General features: G+C 38.8%; 1 protein-coding gene across 1 annotated transcript in view; it reads left to right on the top strand.

Moving 5' to 3' along the window:
- Window positions 1–15,350: 15,350 nt before the first annotated feature.
- Window positions 15,351–23,118, top strand: part of AP4S1 (adaptor-related protein complex 4, sigma 1 subunit) — a 26,564-nt gene continuing 18,796 nt past the window's right edge. Inside the window, exons 1-3 of the mRNA XM_006835366.1 lie at window positions 15,351–15,488; window positions 17,798–17,884; window positions 18,961–19,029. Of these exons, the coding sequence (XP_006835429.1) occupies window positions 15,351–15,488; window positions 17,798–17,884; window positions 18,961–19,029 (294 nt within the window). The remainder of the gene's footprint in view (window positions 15,489–17,797; window positions 17,885–18,960; window positions 19,030–23,118) is intronic.

Genomic DNA, 23,118 nt, shown 5'->3' with positions numbered 1-23,118 from the left:
CATTTACTTGTCATGTCACCTTATTCTCCTCTATTCTGTGACAGTTTCTTAAGTCTTTCCTTGGTTTTCATGGCGTTGACAGTTTGAGAGAATACTGGTCAAATATTTTTTCATTTGTGCCTCAAATTGGGTTTATATAATGTACAAGGGAGCATTAAAACAACAACAACAACAACAAGGGAATATTTTTCACAAACTTCTTACAAGCCCCTCATCTTTCTTATGATTGGAATGAGGTTATCACCGATGATGCTGATGGTCATCACTTGGTTAAGATTGTGTTTCCAGATTTCTGTATTGTGGAGCTACAATTTTTCCCTTTACATATCCTGTTCTGTGGAAGCAAGTTACGAAGCCCAGTCCTTAAAGGAAGGAAAATTAAGATTCACTTCCTGAAACTGTTCCTTCTCTTCTGTTCCATTTATTTATTATCCAATCATATTTTGTATCTGTATGCATTTATATGAGGGAGCATCAAAATGTTAATGAAAAAATTCTATTGTCTTTTAGTTCCACTTTTCCAAGAACTTTTTGAAACTTTATGATATGTATTTATTTTATATGCTGGGTTATAATCCAATACTATGTTATTTATTTTATTGCTCAAATTGTGCCAGCTTTAGTTATTGAGAGTTGTCCCAAGTTGTCTGGTAAGTCTCTCTCTCTTTTTAAAACAACTTTGTTGTTTTTATGTGCCATGGAGTCAGTTCTGACTCAGAACAACACTGTATAGGGTTTCCAGGGTTGTAAATCTTCAAAAGAGTAGAAAATCTCATCTTCCGCCTATGGAGCAGCTGGTGGGCCTAAACTGCCAACCTTTTGACTAGAAGTCCTGTGTTTATCCTACAGTGCCCCCAGTGCTCCAAAACAACTTTGTTGTTGTTGTTACGTGCCATCAAGTCGAATCCAGCTCATAGTGACCCTATATAGCGTTTCCAAGGAGCGGCTGGTGAGCTTGAACCACCAATCTGCAGTTCAAACTGAGTTTGCAATCTAACGCTTTAACCCACAGCAGTGCACCAGGACAACTTTGTTGAGGTGTAATTCATGTATCATATAATTCACACATCTAAAATGTACAGTTCAATGATTCTTCATATAAAAAAAAAGAAACCACATACCTCTTAGACATTATCCCTAAAGCTCCTCACCCCCAGTCCTAGGCAGCCATTAATCTACTTTCTGTTTCTGTGGGTTTGCTTATTCTGAGTACTTCATATAAATGGAGTACTTCATATAAACCCATCCAGTGTGCATTCTTCTGTGACTGACTTCATTCATTTAGTATCATGTTTTCAAAGTTTATGTTTTTGGTCTTTTTAAATCTTCATTTGGATGCTCCTTTAATATCATTGTAATCATAGGGTAGTGATTACAAATCGGGCTGCTAATCTCAGTCAGCAGTTAGAAACTACCAGCTGTTTCGTGGGAGAAAGATGAGGCATTCTGCTCCCGTAAAGATTTACAGCCTCACAAACCCTGTGCAGGGTTGCCATAAACCGACTCCACGACACATAACAACAACAACAATCCATGTGACTACAGAATTCTACATTCTGATTTTGTAATTTAGCATTGTTTTTTATATGATTTTTAATAATGGTTAGAAGACATCAAGTTAGTGTTCACACCATAGTTACTTAGCAATTCTTATTTGCTGTATAAGTGCTTATTCCACTTTTCATTATAAATGTTTTCATGTGTATAGAGTTTTAATTGTACTTTAGGATAAATTCCCATGTGTGCAATGGTTAAATTAAAGAGAAGAATCATTGTTATGATTTTTGTTGTTGTTCCCTTCTACCAGATTATACCGCAGAGAATGTATAACTACGTAATACATATGTATTTGTTCCCCTATATTCTTATCAGCATTTTGTTCTAACTGAATACACATAAAAGGAGAAATGAAATCTGTCTGCTAAATATGTTAGATGAATTACATATTTTTCCGCATTTAATCTTCACTACAACTGGGAATAAGAGGTAGCTTTTATTTCCAGTTGGCAATGTAATGATTAGATGCCAGAGACCCATGGGTTATGGCCAGAGGACAAATACCAAAGGTCAAGCCCTGGAAGATTGCCCAAGCCAGAGCTGGGGCCAAACCAGGTCATTAAGAATCAAGGCCAGGGACAGAATGGGAGCAAGGAACCAGATCAAAATGAAGAAATTAAGGATCCAGGAAAGCCTGAGCTACGTTGGTTAAAAGGCACAGCCTTTGGACGAATTCTAGAACATAACCATTTTAGTGACCATTGATAACATCCACCACGCCTTTTGTGGGTGGCCCAGGTACATTTAAAGGGGCCAGAAGTAACGTGGCTTTCCTCTTGATACTTTACAATTTATCAATAATATTTATGTTTGAAAACGAAAGTTGCTGTGCATGCATACATATTTGCATGAAATGTATGGATAAACTCTACAAGTATATGCGTAAAACTGCAGGTGTTGAAATACCAGGGTACTTTGTATATATGCATTGCTTGAAGCCAATTTCAGAAGAGGACAGGAGAACAAAAGAGGGATATCATTGTTGATGTCAGATAGATCTTGGCTGAAAGCAGAGAATACCAGAAAGATGTTTACCTGTGCTTTATTGACTACGCAAAGGCTTCCAACTATGTGGATCATGACAAGCTATGGACATCATTGCGAAGAATGGGGATTCCATAACACTTCATTGTGCTCATAAGGAGCCTGTAAATAGACCAAGAAGCAGCTGTTAGAACAGAACAAGGAACTGAATGGATTAAAATCAGGAAAGGTGTGCATCAGGGTTGTATTCTTTCACCATGCTTATGAAATCTGTATGCTGAGCAAATAATACTAGAAACTGGATTATAGCAAGAAGAATGTGGCTTCAGGATTGGTAAAAAAACATTATTAACAACCTACAATATGCGGATGACACAGCCTTACTTGCTGAAAGCTTACTTGCTGATGAAGACAAAAGACACAGCCTTCAGTATGGGTTGCACCTCAATGTAAAGAAAACAAAAATCATCACCACTGAACCAATAAACAACTTATGATAAATGAAGAAAGGATAGAAGTTGTTAAAGACTTTATTTAAACAACTAATAATACTCATGGAAATCAGACATTTTAAGCAGCATGTCTGCTGCTCCAGACATTTAAAGAAATGTTTGGAGAAATAAAACGTTTTAAGCAAATCTGCTGCTCAAGTGTTCAAGAGCAAAGATGTCCGTTTGCGGACTAAAGTGCACCTGACACCAGCCATGGTATCATGGCTTTCAGAAACCTCATATGCATATGAACGGTGCACAGTGAATAAGGAAGACCATAGAAGATTTGATGCAATTGAAATATAGTGTTAGAAACAGCAATGGGCTCAAGTGTAACAATGACTGTGAGGTTGGAGCAGGACTGGGCAATGTTTCATTCTGTTGTGCATAAGGTCACTATGAGTCGGGACCACCTGGATGACATCTAACAACAACAAACACATTGCTTGACTAGTTATGTGACTTTTTTCTTTTTTAAGGAAAAATATATATGGTAGGCAAGGATTTAGAATGAGAAAATTGCCTCTACCCACAAGTTCATGGTCTAGTGTAGTGTTTTTAAAACTTCAGTTCACAGTCGTTTTGTGGATTCTAAAATTAAAAATCAGTTGGTCCAAAAAAAAAAGTCAGTGGATCATATAGATTATAAACCTCACTATAAAATACATATCCATAAGTGTAAAATATTAAATATATTCATAAATAGGAGGTACAAGAGACAAATATCCTGTGCAGAAAAATTCCAAATAATTTATGTTCATACTCCTTCAAGGAGATGGAACATAATCTTCTCTCCTTTAAATGTGAACTTCATATAGTGACATCCTTCCAAAGAGATCACTGTGGAAAAGAGGTGGATAAAGGGAGAATTCTACAGTGGAGAAACCTAACAAACCTCAAGCAGGTGATCATATTCACTATCAGCAGCAATAAGTCATAATGATAATATGTACTTGTGATGCTTAATTTTATGTGACACTTGGCTAGACTCTGGTGCCCATTTGTTTGATCCAACACTAGATGCTGTTGTAAAGATTAAATGTCATCATTTCATGTTACAGTAGTATATATACTGAATCTAAGAAAACCACATCATTGTTGTTAAGTGCTATCGAGTCGACTCACCTCATAGCAACCCTGTATAGGGTTTCTAAGGAGTGGCTGGTGAGTTTGAACCACTGACCTTGATGTTTATCCTACGATGCCACACCAGGACTCACATATTAGTTGGTCTTAAGTAAAGCAACTTATGCTCATTAGTTTGGGTGGGCCTTATCCAATCAATGTAGACTTTAAGAGTAAAAAGGGAACACTCTCTAATATGACTGTTGACTATAAAAGAACATTTTGCCAGAACTCTTTTACTCTTCACTCTTCTCATCACCTGATCTATAGATTTTGAGATACAAGACTGCAGGAATTTCCAGGCTGTCTTCTGACCAACAGATATTGGACTTGCCAGACCTTCACAATCACGTGAGCTAATTCTTGCTCTTTCTCTCTTATATGTGAGGGTCCTTTAAAAATTTAGTGGGAAATTCCAAATAAAGTGTGTTTAAATAAGTCTCTGTGATTCGGACATGTTATCATTTAAAATAGGAATCATTCCCTGGAGAATGAGATCATGCTGAATCTGGCTTGAACCTCTGGCAGTTCGGTCAGTGTACTGTTGCAGCTGTTTTTTAATTGTCTTTAACAAAAATTTAATTGCATGTGGTATTAATGATGTTGTCTGATTATTCTGCATTCCATTGAGTCCCCGCTCTTTGGAATGGGCACAAATATAGATCTCTTCCAGTCAGTTGGCCAGGTAAACTGTCTTCCAAATTTCTTGTCATAGATGAGTGAGTGCCTCTAGTGCTGCATCAGTTTATTGAAAGATTTCAGTTTGTATTCTATGAATTCCTGTAGCCTAAATCTTTGACAGTCCCTTCAGTGTACCTTGGTCTTCTTAAGTCCCATTGACACTTGATCATATGCTCTCTCTTGAAATGGTTGAACATCATCCATTCTTTTTTGTTACAGTGACTCTGTATCCCTTCCATCTTTTGATGCTTTCTGCATCATTCAATATTTTGACCATAGTATCCTTCAGTATTTCAAGTCGAGGCTTGATTTTTTTCTTCAGTTCTTTCAGCTTGAGAAATACTGAGCAGGTTCTTAACTTTTGGTTTTCTAATTTCAGATCTTTGCACATTTCATTATACTCAACTTTGTCTTCTTGTCTGCCCTTTGAAACTTTCTGTTCAGCTCTTTTTAACTTCCTCACTTCTTTCATTCACTTAACTTCTGCTTGCTAAAGAGCATGTTTCAGAGTCTCTTCTGACATTGATTTTGGTCTTTTCTTTCTTTCCTGTCTTTGTAATAACCTTTTGCTTTTTTCCTGTATGATGTTCTTGATGACATTCCACAGCTCTTCTTGTCTTTGGTCATTAGTGTCTAATGCATCAAATCTGTGATTGAGATGGTGGGATATGTTCAAAGTCATATTTTGGCTCTCATGGACTTAATTTTACTTTGTTCAGCTTCAGTCTGAGCAATTGATGATCTGTTCCAGTTTGTCTCTGGCCTTGTTTGAGCTGACTATATTGAGCTTTTCCACTGTCTCATTCTGCAAATGTATTCAGTTTGATTCATGTGCGTTCCATCTGGTGAGGTCCATGTGTATAAATCGCCTTTTAGGTATTTACAATGAATAAGTCATTGGTTTTGCAAAATTCTATCATGCTATCTTCAACATCATTTCTATCGCCACAGCCATATTTTCCAACTACTGATCCTTCCTCTTTGTTTCCAATTCCAATTACCAGTAATTTACCAGTACATCTTTTATTGCATGTTTGTTGGATTTCAGACTGAAGAAGTTTGTAGAATTCTTTAATTTCATCATCACTGGCTTTAGTGGTTGGAGAGTAGATTTGAATAATAGTGGTATTAACTGGTCTTCCTTCTAGGTAGATGAATATTATCCTATCACAGACAGCATTGTACTTCAAGATCTTAAAATGTTCTTTTTGACGAAATAATGTGACACCATTCTTCTTGAATTTGTCATTCTTGTCATAGTAAACCATATGATTGTCAGATTCAAAATGATCAATACTAGTCAGTTTCAGCTCACTAATGCCTAGGATGAAGTCCTGGTATGGCGCTATCGGATGATGCAGTGGACCACAAGGTCAGTTTAAACCATAAGATGAGCTATTTAAATTCACCTGCCACTCCTGGGAAACCCCTATACAAGGTCTCTATGAGTCAGAACTGACTAAACAGCACATGATAACAACAACAATGCCTAGGATAGCAATCTTTTTGCATTTCATTTCCCTTTTTTTGTTTTGTTTTAAAGTGCCATCAATTTAATAACAATTTAAAAAACCCAAACTGGACAACAGAGAGGACACAGGAAGAGGCCCTTGGGCCAGGAACAGCAGGAACCCTGCTCATGGCACCAGGTCTGGCTGCAGGGCTCCCTCCTAGATATTGCTGTTGCTATGAGGGGAGGGGAGGGGGTGGTTGTACTCTCGGAGCCACCGTTCCCCTGGGACCCCTCACTTCTACGGTGTGCTCAGCTTCTGCACACCCTGGATCTTGTCCAGCAGGCTAGAGATGAAGGCCTCAGTGGAGTCCTTGGTAACAGTCAACCAGCAGCTCCTTGACCCTGGCAGTGCGAGTGTCTGTCTACTTCAGTCTCCAGCTCTGGAATCCCCGCTTCCTAACGGTCATAGAGGGACATGAGCCCATCCAAGATCCACTCCTACAGCTTGAGGTGCTTCTGTAACACCTTAACAACTTCCAATTTGTACACTTTGTACATGCCCTGTGTTAATTATTAATGGAGATTTACAGCTGTTTCTCCTCATTTTGAGTTATGGCACATCAGCATATGAAGGTCCATGAAAGCTTTACTCCATTCTTGTCATCACAGTCAACTCCACTTAGAGGAGGCAGCTCTCCCCCAGTCCTATTTTGAGTGCCTTCCAACCTGAGGGGCTTATCTTCTGGCACTCTATCTGACAACATTCCACTGCTATTCACAGGGTTTCTAGTGACTAAACATTCATAAGTAGTCCACCTCTCCTTCTTCCTAGTCGGCCTTCTTCTGGAAACTCCACTGAACTCTGTCCACCATGGGTGACCCTGCTGGTATACCGGGGACATAGCTTCCAGCATCACAGCCACACACAAGTCACCACATTATGACCAACTGACAGACAAATAGCTGGGTAACAGAAAAATGACATTTAGGAAAAACTAAGGAAATATTAATAAAGTATGATCTCTGGTTAATAATGTATCACTATTAGTCTATTAATTATTAAGAATAGCCATACTTATATGGAGTTGTGGTATGGCGCTGTGAGATAATGCACTGGGCTGCAAGGTTGGTTTGAACTACAAGGTCAATGGTTCAAATTCACCAGTTGCTCCTTGGAAATCCTATACAGAGTCACTATGAGTTGGAATCAACTCCACAACACTTAACAACAACAACATACTAATACAGAGACTGTGTATAGGATAGGAGCCCTGGTGAGACAGTGGATAGTGGTTCACTTGTAGAACCACAAGGACAATGGTTCCAGCCCACCAGCCCTTCCAGGGGAGAAAAATAAGATTATCTGTTCCCATAAAGATTTTCTCTCTTCAAAATCCTAGGGATTTTGTAGCAAAATGAGGGGAGTGATTGACTTTGCAGTCTAGGAGCGGAGGTCCCTGAGACCATGAAGGGAGAAAAGCGGAGAGCAGGACTCTACCCAGAGAAGCAGTGATGCCTGAGATGGAGGCAGAGACAATGACTTGGAGAGATGGAACAGCTGGGGACTCTAGACCCAGAGAGGAAGAGGGCTGTGTGCTGATGACTGGGGGGCAGGCTTGCAGGATATATCCTTTGGTTGTGTGATGATGCTTGGAGGGGATTGTAACCATGGCAATGAAATGATATACGGTAGAATGAATGTAAAACTAATGTTCTCCCATGTAAACTGTCACATAATTCACAATAAAACAGTAAAAAAAAAAAACCTAGGGAGCCGTTCTCCTCTGTCCTATAAGGTCACTTTGAGTTGGAATTGACTCAGCAACGAGAAATGGTTTGGGTTTTTGTTTGGGTTCAGAATACATTCTGAATTAAGTGAAGGTTTACAGAGCAGATCATCAGTTTTACATTCAACAAATCATATACTTTGCTTCATTACAGTAATTGCAATTCCCTCCAATGGTTAATAGTATTCATCTCTGTTCACGTTAACTATTGCATTCCTCTCTGTCTCCTGCTACTGTCTTTTCTCTGCTAACCTCCCTCTTGATGTATATTGCCTGTAGTGTCACCCACATTAACATGCGTTTATCCTCTAGCCCATGAGTAATTTTCCTTTCCCACCTCTTCCTGTGCCCCCCCCCCCGCCGCCATAACCATCATAGATTGTTTCTTTTATTAAGAAAGCCTTTTTTAAACTTTTTACAACATTGGTCTCATACAGTGTTTGTCCTTTTGTGATTGACTGATGTCACTCAGCATAATGTCCTCCAGGTTCATCCAAGTTTTGTTGTTTGTTTTTTTTTAACTTTTAATTGTGAATTGAGTTAAGGCTTAAACTGAGTAGAAGATCAGGTTTACATCCAACAAATCAGATACTTTGTTTCATCTCATGATTGCAATTCCTCAGTATAATTATCACATATCCCACTGCTTTCCTGTGATTCTTGTTTCCTTTCTTCCTTCTTTCCCAACACTTTTGAATCTTGTCTTTAAGTAAATGCTAATCTTTGATCTCAAATCACTGATCACTATATGGTCCATTAGCTTTCAGTTCCATTTTCCCACAAACTTTTTGAAGCCCCCTCGTACTATTTTGTGAGCTTTTGTTTCAAATCTATGTGCTTTTATACTGGGTCATAATATAAAATGTGTCTTCTACTGTTACAATAAAAATGTGAAAATGATTGGTCTAGTAGGGGAGGTCAACATGTAATCAGATAATGTTGTTAAGTGCCTTCGAGTGGTTTCCCATAAATAGTGACCCTATATAGGGAGTCCTCATGTGGTGCTGTGGGTTAATGCTCTGGACTGCAAAGTCGTTTAAATTGCAAGGTCGGCAGTTCAAGCGCACCAGCCGCTCCTTGAAAACCCTATATAGGGTTGCTATGGGTTGAAATCGACTCAACTGCACTTAACAACAATAGGGTTTCCAGGAGCCCTGGTGTGACATTGTGGGTTAACGCACTGGACTGCAAGGTCAGTTTGAGCTTTAAGGTTGGCGGTTCAAGCTCACCAGCTGCTCCTCTGAAACCCCATACAGGGTCACTATGGGTCAGAACTGACTTGACGGCACTTAACAACAACAACAAATAGGGTTTTCAAATAGGGCTGTGGTTATGAATATATAAGGTGATGGGTTTTAGGGTATACAGTCATAGGTTTAAAGAAAGGATCACCAGCTCTCTTTGAGAATAGAATGAGGATTTTGGAATAGGCAAGAATCAATCCAATTAAACATTATCCTAATGACAATGGCCAGCCTTTTTAAAACATTTTCTATGAACCAAACACTGTTCTAAGAGCATTATATAAGCTCTTTGAATCCGCACAACCCCAGATGTAGGTAGGTACAGTTGAAACACTGAATTTTGCCTCTCTTGGGGCTAATTTACAGAGCCCTAGTAGATAGCAAAGTCGTTTGAACTACAAAGTTAGTGGTTTAAGCTCACCAGTCACTCCTTGGAAACCCTATACAGGGTCGCTATGGGTCGGAATTGACTCAACGACACTTAACAACAACAGTGGGTCGGGCTGCTCCCTGCATGGTCAGTAGTTGAGATCTAGCAGTCATTCTGCGGGAGCCTCCTCTTAAGATTTATGGCCTCGGAAACCCTATGCAGGGTCGCTAGGAGGTGGAACCAACTCAGTCATATACAACCACCACCACCAGAGTTAATTTAAAATTCCCCAAGTTAGAAAGGCAATATTCAACAAGAGGGTGGTCGGTACTGGAAAGAGAAAGGTAATAGAAGTCTCAGGCAGGAGTAGTGTAAGAGTTTAACTAGCTATCCTACAGCTCCACCAGAACTCCCAGAAGGGATGTTGTTGTTTTGTTGTTGAGTGCCATGGAGTCAGTTTTGACTCATAGCAAACGTGTATAGACTTTCCAAGGAGCAGCTGGTTGGTTTTAACTGCCAACCTTGCAGTTAACAGTCCATTGCTTATTCTGCAGTGCCACACCAGGACTACAGAAGGGATATTAGCTATCATCAAATATCATTTTTATTTCTAGAAAATATATAAACCAAAAAAATCCATTGCCACCAAGTTGATGTCAAGTCTAAGTGATCCTGTATTGGGTTTTTGAGGCTCTAAATCTCTCCAGGAGCAGAAAACCTTACCTTTATCCCACAGAAAGTTTGACCTGCATCACCAGAGATCCTTTAAAAGCTGTATACTCCCCCTTTTTTTAATGCAGTCATTTGTTTGGTATTTTCTAGATTGATTGTGCAGTAATATTAAAAAGGAGAATATTGATCATTTTCAAAGCTACTTGGAGTTGATGCATATTACACTTAAATGAAAATTAGTGACATTAATTCATTGAGTGAGGCAAAAGCAATGTAATGTTTTATCAGGAGGCCCAAATTAAGCATTTTACATTTGTGACCATCCATTTTCCCATCTTGAAAATGAAGAGCATGTACATCATGGGTGACAATAAAGGTGCCTATGCTGCCACACCTGTCTTCCTCACCCACAGCTGACATTACTAATCCTTCACGGCTTCCTTTTGTTCTAAGTCCTAAAAGCAGCTCCGAATCCTTCTCCACACGATGTTCAAGGCAGCCAGTACATGCACAGTCACTCACAGTTGGCACCTGACCTGAAAGCTATTTTCCATCTTTGGATATGATCATCTATAAAGACACCTCCAGTTCCAACTCCCAGAATTATACCATCAGAAATATGAAAGCTGTGCCCAATTCAATATGTATTTCAGTCTTTTCAGTCTGTCTTTTCTCTGGGCATTTACTTTACATTATGTAGGGTTCTGGGACATGAATCTATTCATATTCTGTGAATCTGCCAACCTTGGCCTTAAAGCATGTCCTTAGAATATAACTCACCTAAGGAAAATTCTTGTTAGATTCTTGCTCAGAGTGACCTTTACCTTCTTTCTTCTGGGGGTTTTCTAGATCCCCTGGAAGGCTACCCCAGCATTCTTTGTGTACTGCTTTTCCCCAGTGAAGCTGTTTTTTTTTTTTTCCCTTGCTTCTCTCTATACATTCACACAGGCTCTTGGTGGTGGAAGCTCCTGACTTCTTGGCCACCAGCCCTCAGTGTTGTTGGATGACAAAGAGCTGATAAACAGGAAGCTCATACCTTTCTCCCTGACTACTCCCAGCACTTGTCTCGGCATAGTCCTCCCTATTGCCCTCCCTCAGTTTTATAATATTTGATTTCCCTCCTCCCTGATGACTGCTAGTAACAGGATAGGCGCCTGAAGCATTTTTCTTCAGTTCTCAGACATTTTCTCTGAGTCTTGGTATTGTATGTTGTATAGTATCAAGTGTTTACAACTGTGTGCCTCCACTTAATTATCACTTTGGAATCCTACAGTAATTAATTGTGTAATTGTTATGAGAGTAACAGAAAAAAAGATGGATACAAGTCTTTAGATGCCTTCAGCTACTCTTTTCAAAACTTACATTCTAATGAGATTCAGTTCAACAAGTCCTTGTTTGCCATCCTTGTTCTTGAAGTCATTGGGAAGGAATGCTATGCTATGCTTCTAAGGTGGAAATCAATTTGATGCCTTGATGAGATCCCAGTGGGATCTGTTTACATCTCATTTGCCACTGGGGCATTTAAAGGAAAAGATTTGGCATGGGTGCTTTTGAGAAGGTAATGTTTTATTTACTCTTAGCTGGCAAGGTAGCCTTTCTGATGATCATAAAGGTGGTTTTAAAATAACTTTTCCAAAGAGGAATGAAAGAAAGTATGATTATCTTAACTAGCCACTTGCTATCATTGGCTGGCCATAAATGTGGGGGTTTTTTGTTTGTTAACTTTTTACTGTGAATAGAATAAAGGTTTATGGAGTTTAAGGAGCCAGTCATTAGTTTTAAATTCAACCAATCATTTACTTTGTTTCATTACAATGACTGCAATCCCCTCCATGTGCCATCAGTTAACAGGACTTACTTCTATTCACTTTAACCCTTGCACTCTTCCCTTTGTCTCCCACTACCTTCATCTCTCCTCTGCTGACCTCCATTTTGTTGTATATTGCATGACCATCACTATCACTTATTAAGTAAAACATTTCTTTCTTAATGTTTTACCACATTGATATCAGCAATACTTGCCATTTTGTGAGTGATAAATTTAATTCAGCCTAATGTCTCAAGGAGGAGTCCTGGTGTGGCACTGCGGGTTAGTACACTGGACTGCAAGGTCAGTTTGAACCACAAAATCAGCAGTTCAAGCTACTAGCCACTCCTTGGAAACCCTATACAGAGTCACTATGAGTTGGAACCAGTTTGATGACACTTAACAATAACAATATCTCAAGGGAGTTCTGGTGTGGTGCTGTAGGATAGTACTGGACCAAAAGATTGGTTTGAACCAAAAGGTCGTCAGTTCAAACTCACCAGCTGCTCCTCTGAAACCCTATACAGGTCGCTATGAGTCAGACCTGACTCAATGGCACTTAACAACAACAAAAACAACAGTGTCTCCAGGTTATCCATGTTGTGAGGTATTTCCAATTTTCATCTGTCTCTGTTTCATTTGGTCTGTCGAACCTTTGTTATAGAGGATCGGTGTACGGCATCTGCCTCGTATGCCATCTTACTAGAAGTCCTGGCCACAGTTCTTAAGGAGAATTAAAAACAGCGTTTAATATCAAATGATTAAGCACACTGGAGTCGGCTACCACAAGGTTGGCAGTTCTTACTACCTCCTCAGAAACCTTATACAGGTTCATCACTCTGAGTTGGAACAGATTCAAGAGCGCTTAACAACAACAATTAAGCACAAAGAATATGTTGTATTCCCACCTACAGCAGTGAGTTTATCACCCTGGAAAAGGGAGTGAATGACCAGTCTTCCTCATGACACGCCTGTCTTATCCTTAGCTGATCTAGTTTAAATAACATCCTGTTTTCTCACAGTTCCTGCCCACTGAAAAAGTTGCATCAACTCCAGGATTTGCCAGATTGGGACAGTGTGTTAAGCAGCTTGATACTCTAAAGCTGTTAGTGCTTAGAAGTGCTGTGAGAGAACCACCCACCTGATAGAGTTTAGGAAATAAGAGCTGGATGGGGAAGGCAACAGTATAGTAATGTACAATTTAGTCCATGTAAACAGTGTCACTGAATTGTACATGTAAAATTTGTTTAATTGGCAACTGTTTAAATTATATGTGGGTATGGAGTCCCGATTATACATATGTATGAAGTACTGATTATACATGTGTATGAAATCCTGATGTCCCACTGTAGAATAAGCAAAGTCAGTTTGAACCACAAGGTCAATGGTTCAAACTCACTAGCCGCTTCTTGGAAATCCTACACAGGGTCATTATGAGTCCAAGTCGACTCGAGTGTTGAGTCTTTGAGTATGAACTGCTGACCTTGTGGTTCAAACTGATTCTGTGGTCCAGTGCTTTATCCCACAGTGCAGCACCAGGACTCCTCCTATAATAAGCACTAGATTGTGAACTACAAAGTTGGTGGTTCGAGCCACCAGCTGCTCCATGGGAGAAAGATGAGGCTTTCTGCTCTTGCAAAGATTTAAAAGCCTTGGCAACCTTCTACAGTGTCACTATGAGTCTAAACTGACTTGGCAGCACTTAACAACAAGATCCACAATTTTCTAAAAAATTAAATGACATAAACTCATATTAAACAAATTATAAGCAAAGATAATACTCAAAACTTTCTAATCTCTGGTACATTTCTCTGTTATCTTTGCTCATAATGCTACTTGCACCGGTTGTAAATAACCTATTATTCCTATTGGTGAAGCAGAAAAAGATTTCACAGCATTAATATAATTTGTACAAGGTTAAATAATAGTTCAACAGTAGAGCACATATCATGTTTAATAACAATATGTAGATAAGTCAGAGCCAGACCAAGCTTTCAACCAATGCATCTTCCTATCTCCTCAAATAGCACAATGCCCACAGACAAACAATTTGCTGGTTTACAGCTTGATTTAGCTCTCTACAAAACCAAGCACAGAAGATAGACCTTCTTGACAATCCAGTGTGCTCTAGGCTCTGTGTACTTTGCTGGTTAGTCACCATACCATTCATACACACAAAGTTCTATTCTCCAATGCAATCTGCTTACTTCACTAGAGCTCAGTTTATCAACATGACACATGAGTAAAGGAGTCAACCCCACCCTTGAACAGGCATTGATGCCTCATCATAACACATAATTAAGGCTGTGTTCTCCAAGAGGCTGGGAAGTACATACATGGAAGCCTGTAAGTCAGGCTCTGCTGCTGATGTTCGGACAGCTGAATCCTTGCAAACTGATTCTTAGCAGACACCTTCAGACATTGTTGAGATGACTACAGATGCTCATCTGAGCTGATTTAGCCCGTAGTGACCTTTCTTTTTCAGCCTCCTCGGAAGGAGGTTGGGAAATTGATACTTATAAACTGTAACTGCTGAAAGTAACAGCTAACATTTGTGGGAAATTAGGAAGTAAACATCAAAATCAGATTTTTAACAAGAATTAGGATCAGTCTGTATGCCCTATTTACTTTTGCTATTTATTGATTGTAGATGTAAGTATAGCATGTCTTTTGTGTCCCAAGTAGGATAGAGTTGACTTTTCTGGAAGAGATAAAACAGTCTGGACACTGCTTATTTTTAAGGGACCTTAGGGATCATCTTGGACTCCTGGGGTGCCGCTGTAGGATCAGCACTAGACTGCAAACCACAGGTGGCTTATCCAAATCCACCAGCTAGGTAGGGTTGCTACGAGTCGGAAGCAACTCGACAACACTTAATGTAAGTTAACAAGGGATCATCTTGACTAGGTTTCAGGAAGCTAATTAGTAAAAATTATGCTTACTTGTTACTTACTAAAATTTCTTTAGTTCACAGGAAAGAAAACCAATGTTATCAGAGGATATTTCATCTACTCTAGTACATCACAGAAGCACAGTACTATTGATATTACATCTGATTTAATATGATTCTTTGGAAAGTTTGATCTTGTCTTTCTGTTATTCTGTCCTCCAGGTTCCAGTTACAACCAACTTCTACCTTAGCTTTTTAACTCTGGAAAAATACCGACTAGGAGTAAAAGATGATAAAATTTTTCCTCATGGTAAATAAACAAGGGCAGACCCGACTTTCAAAGTACTATGAACATGTGGAAATTAATAAGCGTACACTTCTGGAAACTGAAGTCATAAAGAGCTGTCTCTCTCGATCTAATGAACAAGTAAGTTTCTGTTTTTCTCTTTTATCTCTGCATTCAGCTCAGCAGCAGATCTGTTATAACTGACTTCTCAAGGATTAAGTCGTTTTCTTTGAACTATATTCTTTAACAACTATTAGGGAAAATAAGGAATGGAGTGAAATGAATGAAAATAATGAAAATGAAAACCAAGAAAAGTCTTTGTTTCTTCGGATGGCTAGTCTCATTGCACAATGAAAGTGGCAACTCAAATTTACTTCTCATAGACATATCTTCTTTTGCTCATATGAATTAAGCCCTTGGAACTTTTGCCAGTGTCTGTAGCAGGTGGCTTTCTTAAAGCCAAAAGGTGAAGGTTAAATAACTCATAGGAAGGGAACACTCAAGGCCCATTTTGTGCCAGAGGGTAATAATATGATTCTCATGTAGTCTGCAGTTTTTTTTTTTTTTTCTGTTTGTCATTTTTATAAGTACACCAGCAACATAATACTGGACCTTATGATTTCAAAACAAACTTAATTTGAATTTGCCTTATTTTACTATTTTTTGTTAAGTGACATCGTGTCAGTTAGGACTCATGGGGAAAATGGAAGTTAAAAATTCATATGCAGCAACAAACCAGTCCTTTCTGCTAAAATGGAGGTTAAGTACAATCATTAAAATAACAACTTTTGTTTAAGTCTTTTTTTTTAAAAAACCAAAAAAATAACTTTAAATGTTGAATTACTTCACTCAGGCCCCAACTCAAATACACTGGAAATCATTCAACAACTCAGGTAAAATATGAAAGCGTGTTTAGATCAGCCATTAATTTAATATGTTCTTCATTTAACTGCACAGGTAGAAAGGCTGCCTATGGGAACTACTGTTCAGTCATTAAATATTAAGATCAATCAGTGCTCAGAATTTATGCATAGCAACTGTGTTTCCCTTGGCTTCTAAATTGATTTTCCAGTCAGAACATCTCAGAGTTGCTCTTTGAATTACTGCTTTGGCCTGCCATGGCACACACACACTGACGTTGTTTTCAGAAGGAACTAGACACCGTTATAAGAGTTGTGCTGATAGCCACATAATCCCCTCTAAGTAAAAGTAAACACACTCTTAGAAGCAATCCTGTTTGAATCTTTCTACAGAATGCAGGTACTCCATGATTTCAAACATGATTTTCACTGAAAGTATAACCTTGGAAATATTAAGCTTTACAATGAATCTGCTGTTGGATATGTTTGAAGCATTCTAAATTATTTTTAATTTGTCTACTGGGCTCTGGCATATTCAGACACCAAAGTAGCACTATCTCACCTTAGTTTTCTTTCTTTTTTTTTTTTATTCACAAAAGTACTTTGATGCTTTTTTTTTTTTTTTTAATGTCAGGAATTCCTGAGTGGCTTTAGAAAATGTCCCTTAGTTTTTTCAAATAGCTTGTCTTCCCTTGAAAGTTCCAACCGAGCAGAAATCATACTGGCTACAGAGTGAGCCTAGAGCTGCAATAGCCCTGTACTTAATACATTTGTCCTAACTTAAAATAAGAGCCTCAGATCCCTCCATTTTACAGGCTGTCAAATGGCTTTCCCACAGAAGAATTCCCTTGCAGCTTCATTCCCAGGTGCATCCAGGCGCCAAGAAGAATATACACAAAGCCATAAAGTTCATTTTCAACTACATTTCGCCAAACACACCCAGCAGTCTAATGGAAGGGCTACATTGGACCTTTGGCTCCCTGTCTGATTCCTGTCCACCCAGTGTCTTTCCACTGCCCTTTGTACAATGACTTTAGGAGAGAGATGACTGAGAGAGGAGTTGTTTTATATACAAGTCTGTGGTGGTAAGCTAGTTATTAATTCATATGAAGCAATGTTTACAACGGGAGTTTTTGTCTAGCATCTGCCACACAAAAGCCATTTGTAAATAATTTATAAAAGAAAGGATCTACATCAATTCTTTGTCTAGAAAAAACAGATTCTCAAGAATATGTGTGCTATGTGTATTTCTTCTAAAAGAGCCTAGGGAAAGAGGAAAGAGGGAACTGTCCTTTATTGTGTGTGCTTATTTTTATATTGGCGTCAGTTTTAAATAGCAGTTATTCATTAGCTCTGCTTGCTGAGTTACTCACAGAGCTAAACCAAAGAAATGAGTGAGAGTACATGGAGGAACCCATGTGAAACCACGTCTCCCTCTCCCCCTGGAGATGCTTCCACATGTGGCATAAGTTTTAATGTTCTATATGTATTTCTAGGAGCTCTCCAAATCAGGAAGTAGCAATGATGCCTGCTATTTTGAAGAGCTTTCTAGCATCCCTGGGAACTGATACCTAATTTTGTTTCATCTAGTGCTCTTTCATTGAATATAAAGATTTCAAGCTGATATATCGACAGTATGCAGCCCTCTTCATTGTGGTTGGAGTTAATGACACAGAGGTGAGACAATAGTTGAACCTATGGGAAATGAAAGAACATCAAAGACAATGATCTGAGTTTTATTCTTTAAATTGACACTTTCTTCCTATTTGCCTCCCTAAGAATTAGCTTAACTCTTTTGAAGGATCTTGGTTTCTGATGAGAGAGAGAGAAAACTGTGTGGACGAGAAATACCTAGAGTATTCCTTGGATTAGGTGAGCAGCCTATGAAGGAGAAAAGCACACACTGCATACTGCTTTCCTCCTTCTAGGCAATACCAGCGCCCTGCCATTGTGGTGTTGCACATAGGGGAACCTAGACAGGTGTAGATGCCAGTCAGTGGTGGCATTACAGAGGCTGGCACACGTAAAACCTGTTGTTGTTATTGTTGTTAAGTGCCATTGAGTCAGTTCCAACTCATAGTGACCCTATGTAGGGTTTCCAAGGAGCAGCTGGTGAGTTTGAACCACTGACCGTGTGGTTCAAACTGACCTTGTGGCCCATTGCTTATCCTACAGTGCCACATGAAAAGCCAGAGCAAGCTATGAATATAACTACCTAGTGTTAGATTTAGTTTACCTCCTCAGAAATGTCAGTACCAGATAAATGGCACATAAGCCATAGACTCCCTGAGAAAGATCTTCATGCCATGGAAGTAAGGAATTTCAGATTTTGAAATATCAGTTCATTCTCTTTTGTCCATAAACTAAACTTGAAGACAGTTTCCTCACTGTGTTTCCTGGATGGGAAATGATGGCTTAAAGAGCCTGAAAAATGACTTAAGCCAAGCTGGTGATGAAATCAGGGAATGGAGCTCAGAAATTAAGCACTAGACTCTAAGGTTTCAGTCCATCTCAATTCATCATATACTTTTAGAGGTTAACGTTTTCTACGTTCCCCTAATGGATAAGCTTCTTTTAGACAAAATGAGCAATAGACCAATTCTCAGTATTTGTTTCGGTAGAAGCTACTTTGCTAACATATTCTGCCTAAAAAGCCACATGCTCTGAAACCTGAGAGCTGACTGGGAAGCTCTATGTTTAACTTCTGCATGGGCTATACTAAAATTAATTGTACCCGTCCTTTTTTATTTTAGAATGAAATGGCTATTTATGAATTCATCCATAACTTTGTAGAAGTTTTAGACGAGTACTTCAGCCGAGTGGTAAGTCTAATGAATAAAAAAATGTCTTTCCTTCTCACTCTATTTTCTCAGAAAGTCAGTCTCTTTGGGTCTATATCAAAAACTTGTATTATATACAACATTTATGTGTAGAGGTTAAAATTCAACTACTGCCAAATTTTCTTTACCTTTCCTTTGACTCATTCCAAAGCGCGACAAACCTACTTATGCCTTGGATCTTTATAAAAAACTAATCCTAGAAGACTAAAACCCTCTCATAGTACCTTTTTTAATGATGAGATTTTTGTTACCTAATTTTTTCCCTTTTCCTCTTCCTTCTGCTTCCCCTGCTGAAAGAACAAGACCCTTTTCACTTGAAGAATTGTTTCTATATACATCTTTTCTTAATGATTAAAACCAACTCTCCTTATGGAACAATTCAGTTCCTTTTCAGCAATTTCATTGAGATAAAATTAATATACTGTCTTAGTTATCTAGTGCTGTTAGATAGACCATAAGTGACTGGTTCTGAAAAAAACAAAGTTATTTTCTCACAGCTGTTCTTAAATGCCATCAACTTTGTTTCTTTTCACAGAGACCCTGTGTACAGCAGAACTGAACACTGCTCAGTACTGAGACATCTTCATAGTCATTCTTATGTTTGAGCCCGTTGTTACTATCACTCTTGTCAATCCAGCTCATTGAAGGTCTTCCTCTTTTGTGCAGACCCTCTACTTTACCCAGAATGATGTCCTTCTCCAGGGACTGGTCCCTCCTGATAACATAACCAAAATACATGAGACTAGTCTTACTCACCATTTGCTTCTAAAGAGTATTCTGACTGTACTTCTTCCAGGATAGAGTTCTTCATTTTTCTGGCAGTCCATGCTATTTTTAATATTCTTTGCCAACATCATACTTTAAAGACACCAATTATTCTTCAGTCGTCCTTACTCATTTTCCAGTTTTCATATGCATTTGAAGTTACTGAAAATACCATGGCTTGATTCAGGCACACTTTAGTCCTCAAAGTGGCATCTTTGCTTTTGAACACTTTAAAAGAGGTCTTTTGCTATAGATTTGCCCGATGCAATATGGTGTTTAATTTCCAGGGTGTAGATTGTAGATTCAAGTAAAATGAGATCCTTGACAGTTTTAATCTTTTCTCTGGTACCATGTATTATTTATTGGTCCATCTGTAAGGATTGTTTTTTCTTTAGACGAGGTGGAATCCATACTGAAGGGTGTAATCTTTGATCTTTATCAGTAAGTGCTTCATGACTTCACTTTCAACAAGCAAGGCTACGTTACTTGTATTTCACAGGCTGTTAATGAGTCTTTCTCCATTCCTGTTGCCGTATTCTTCTTCACATGTAATTCAGCTTCTCTGATATTTGCTCAGCATACAGATTGAATAAATATGGTGAAAGGGTAAACTCTGACACACATCTCTCCTGATTTTAAACCCTGTAGCATCTGCTTGTTCCATTCAAACCGCTGCCTTTTGGTCTTTATATAGGTAGTCTGTATATAAGTAGGAGTCCTGGTATGGCGCTGTGGGTTAATGCACCAGACTGCAAAGCCATTTAAACTGCAAGGTTGGCAGTTCAAGCTCACCAGCTGCTCCTCGTAAACCCTATTCAGGGTCACTATGGGTCGGAACTGACTCGACAGCACATAACAACAAAAAAAGGGGGTCATGGTGTGGCACTGTAGAATAAGTACTGGACTGCTAACTGCAAAGTTGGCACTTCAAACCCACGCCATTCCTCGGAAACCCTATACAGGGATCATTATGAGTTAGAACCTAACTCAGTTGCACTAAACAGCAATACAAGAACAGTAGCTAAGGATGTGCTAAGCATCTTTTCATGTGCTTATTGGCCATTTGTAAATCTTTTTTGGAAAACTATTCCAATCCTTTGCTTTGTAAAAAAAAAAAAATGATGTGTTGTGAGAATTCTTAATATACATATTCTGAATACAAGCCCCTTACCAGATAATCATCTTTCAACTTTCTTAATGGTGTGGTGTTCTTTATATTTTTTTTTTAACTTTTTCTTCTGAATTGAATAAAGGTTTGCAGATCTTCAGTCTCACATTCAACAAGTCATATACTTTGTGTCATTACAATGATTGCAATCCCCTGCATGTACCATCAGTTAACAGTATTCTCCTCTATTCACTTTAACTCTTGCATTCTTCCATTTCTTCTGCTACCTTTTCTGGAATTTTCATTACCCGTAAGTTATTCCTCTTCATGCTGTCCCACATAAATCTCAGACTTTCTTCTGATTTTCTCATTCTGTCTTCAAATTGTTCTTCTAACTTACTGTTATTAAGAGATTTATCTTTGGGGTAACTAATTCAGACTTCCATTGATTCATCTACTTTTCACTTGGTATCTGTATCATTGTTGTAAAAGGTCTGTTTAGCGGATCTGCCTAGTCTGCCATCTTGCTGGAAGTCTCCCATTTTTTTCCTTTTGTTACTTGTGCTTTTGGGTAGACTTTGCCTACCCCAGAGCCATGGAGATTAAGTCCTATGTTTTCTTCTAACCGTTTTGTAGTTTTAGCTCTTACATTTAGACTTTTTTAACATTTGAAATTAGTTTTTGTACATAACATGAGTAAAGGAGCTCTGGTAGCGTAGTGGTTACAAGTCAGGCTGCTAACCTCAGGGTCAGCTGCTCAGCTGGAGAAAGATAAGGCTTTCTGCTCCCGTGAAGATTTACAGCCTCCGACACTCTGTACAGGGTCACTATGATTGGAACTGACTCCACAGCACATAACCACCACCACCACCATCACAACATGAGATCACGGAGTCCAACTTCATTCTTTTGCATATAGATATCCAGTTGTTCCAACACCATTGGTTGAAATGACTGTTCTTTCCTCATTAAATTGTCTTGGCACCATCACCGAAAAAATCAACTGAATATGACTGCAAAGATTAATTTCTCCATTCTCAATCTGCTCTATTGGTCTATATATGCTTATCCTTGTGTTAGTACTATGTTTTCTTTTTTTTTAAGGCTTTTATTGTGGATTGAGTGAAAGTTTACAGAGCAAATCATCACTTTTACATTCAACAAATCATACACATTGTTTCATTGCAATGATTATCATCCCCTCCATGTACCATCAGTTAACAGTATTTCTCTCTATCCACTTTAGCTTTTAAAAACGAAACACTCAGGCATATATAATAATTTACACCTCCAAAGGGCACATTCTGCAAGTCTGCCTCCTGGCCATGAGATGTTAGTCCCTCTCTTCCCATGAATATAGAGTCCTCAGCAGCGCCCCTGCTCCATGTCCCCATCTATGCCTCCGTCTCAGGCATCACTGCTTCCCTGGATAAGGTTCCGCATTCTGCTTATGCTCTTCTTCCTTGATGGTCCTAGGGTCCTCTGTTTCTGGACTGTAAGTTTAACCACTCCCATTTTTGTTACATAACTTCTACCTTTACAATTGTGACAGTTGTAATTCGTCATAATAATTATTCACTATTGAGTCATATGAATCTTATCCCCATCTCTTTTCACCAGACCCATCTAGACAAAATGAAACCTATTCAGTGGGAACTCTTTCTTTCCCCCCATACTCTTAAACTAAACTCCCTCTTGAAACCCTGTAAGCCAGTTACTTCATGCCTTTATTGCCCCCTCATTTTAGGTAGCCAATGTCTAAGTTTGGAGGTGTAAATTATTATATATTCCTGAGTGTTTCAAGAGGTAGCATATGATCAAGAGCCAGTGATACTGAAGAAAGGAAGTCCAAGGTGCAGTGAAAGAATTGGCAAAGAACAAGGCACCAGGAATTGATGGAATAAAAGTTGAAATCTTTCAAGAAAGTGAGGCAGCACATCACTCATCTCTGCCAAGAAATTTGGAAGTCAACTATCTGGCCGACCGATTGGAAGAGATCCATATTTGTGCCCACTCCAAAGAGAGGTGACCCAACAGAATGCAGAAATCATCGGACCATCTCTATGATATCCCATGCACGTAAAGTTTTGCTAAAGGTAATACAGAAATGGCTGCAAGCATTCGTTGACAGAGAACTTCCAGAGGTTCAAGCCGGATTCAGAAAAGGCCGTGGAATGAGGGATATCATTGCTGATGTC

Source organism: Chrysochloris asiatica, unplaced genomic scaffold (genome assembly GCF_000296735.1).
Source record: "Chrysochloris asiatica unplaced genomic scaffold, ChrAsi1.0 scaffold00017, whole genome shotgun sequence".
Classification (NCBI taxonomy): Eukaryota; Metazoa; Chordata; class Mammalia; order Afrosoricida; family Chrysochloridae; genus Chrysochloris; species Chrysochloris asiatica.
This window is presented reverse-complemented; position numbering and strand designations above follow the sequence as displayed.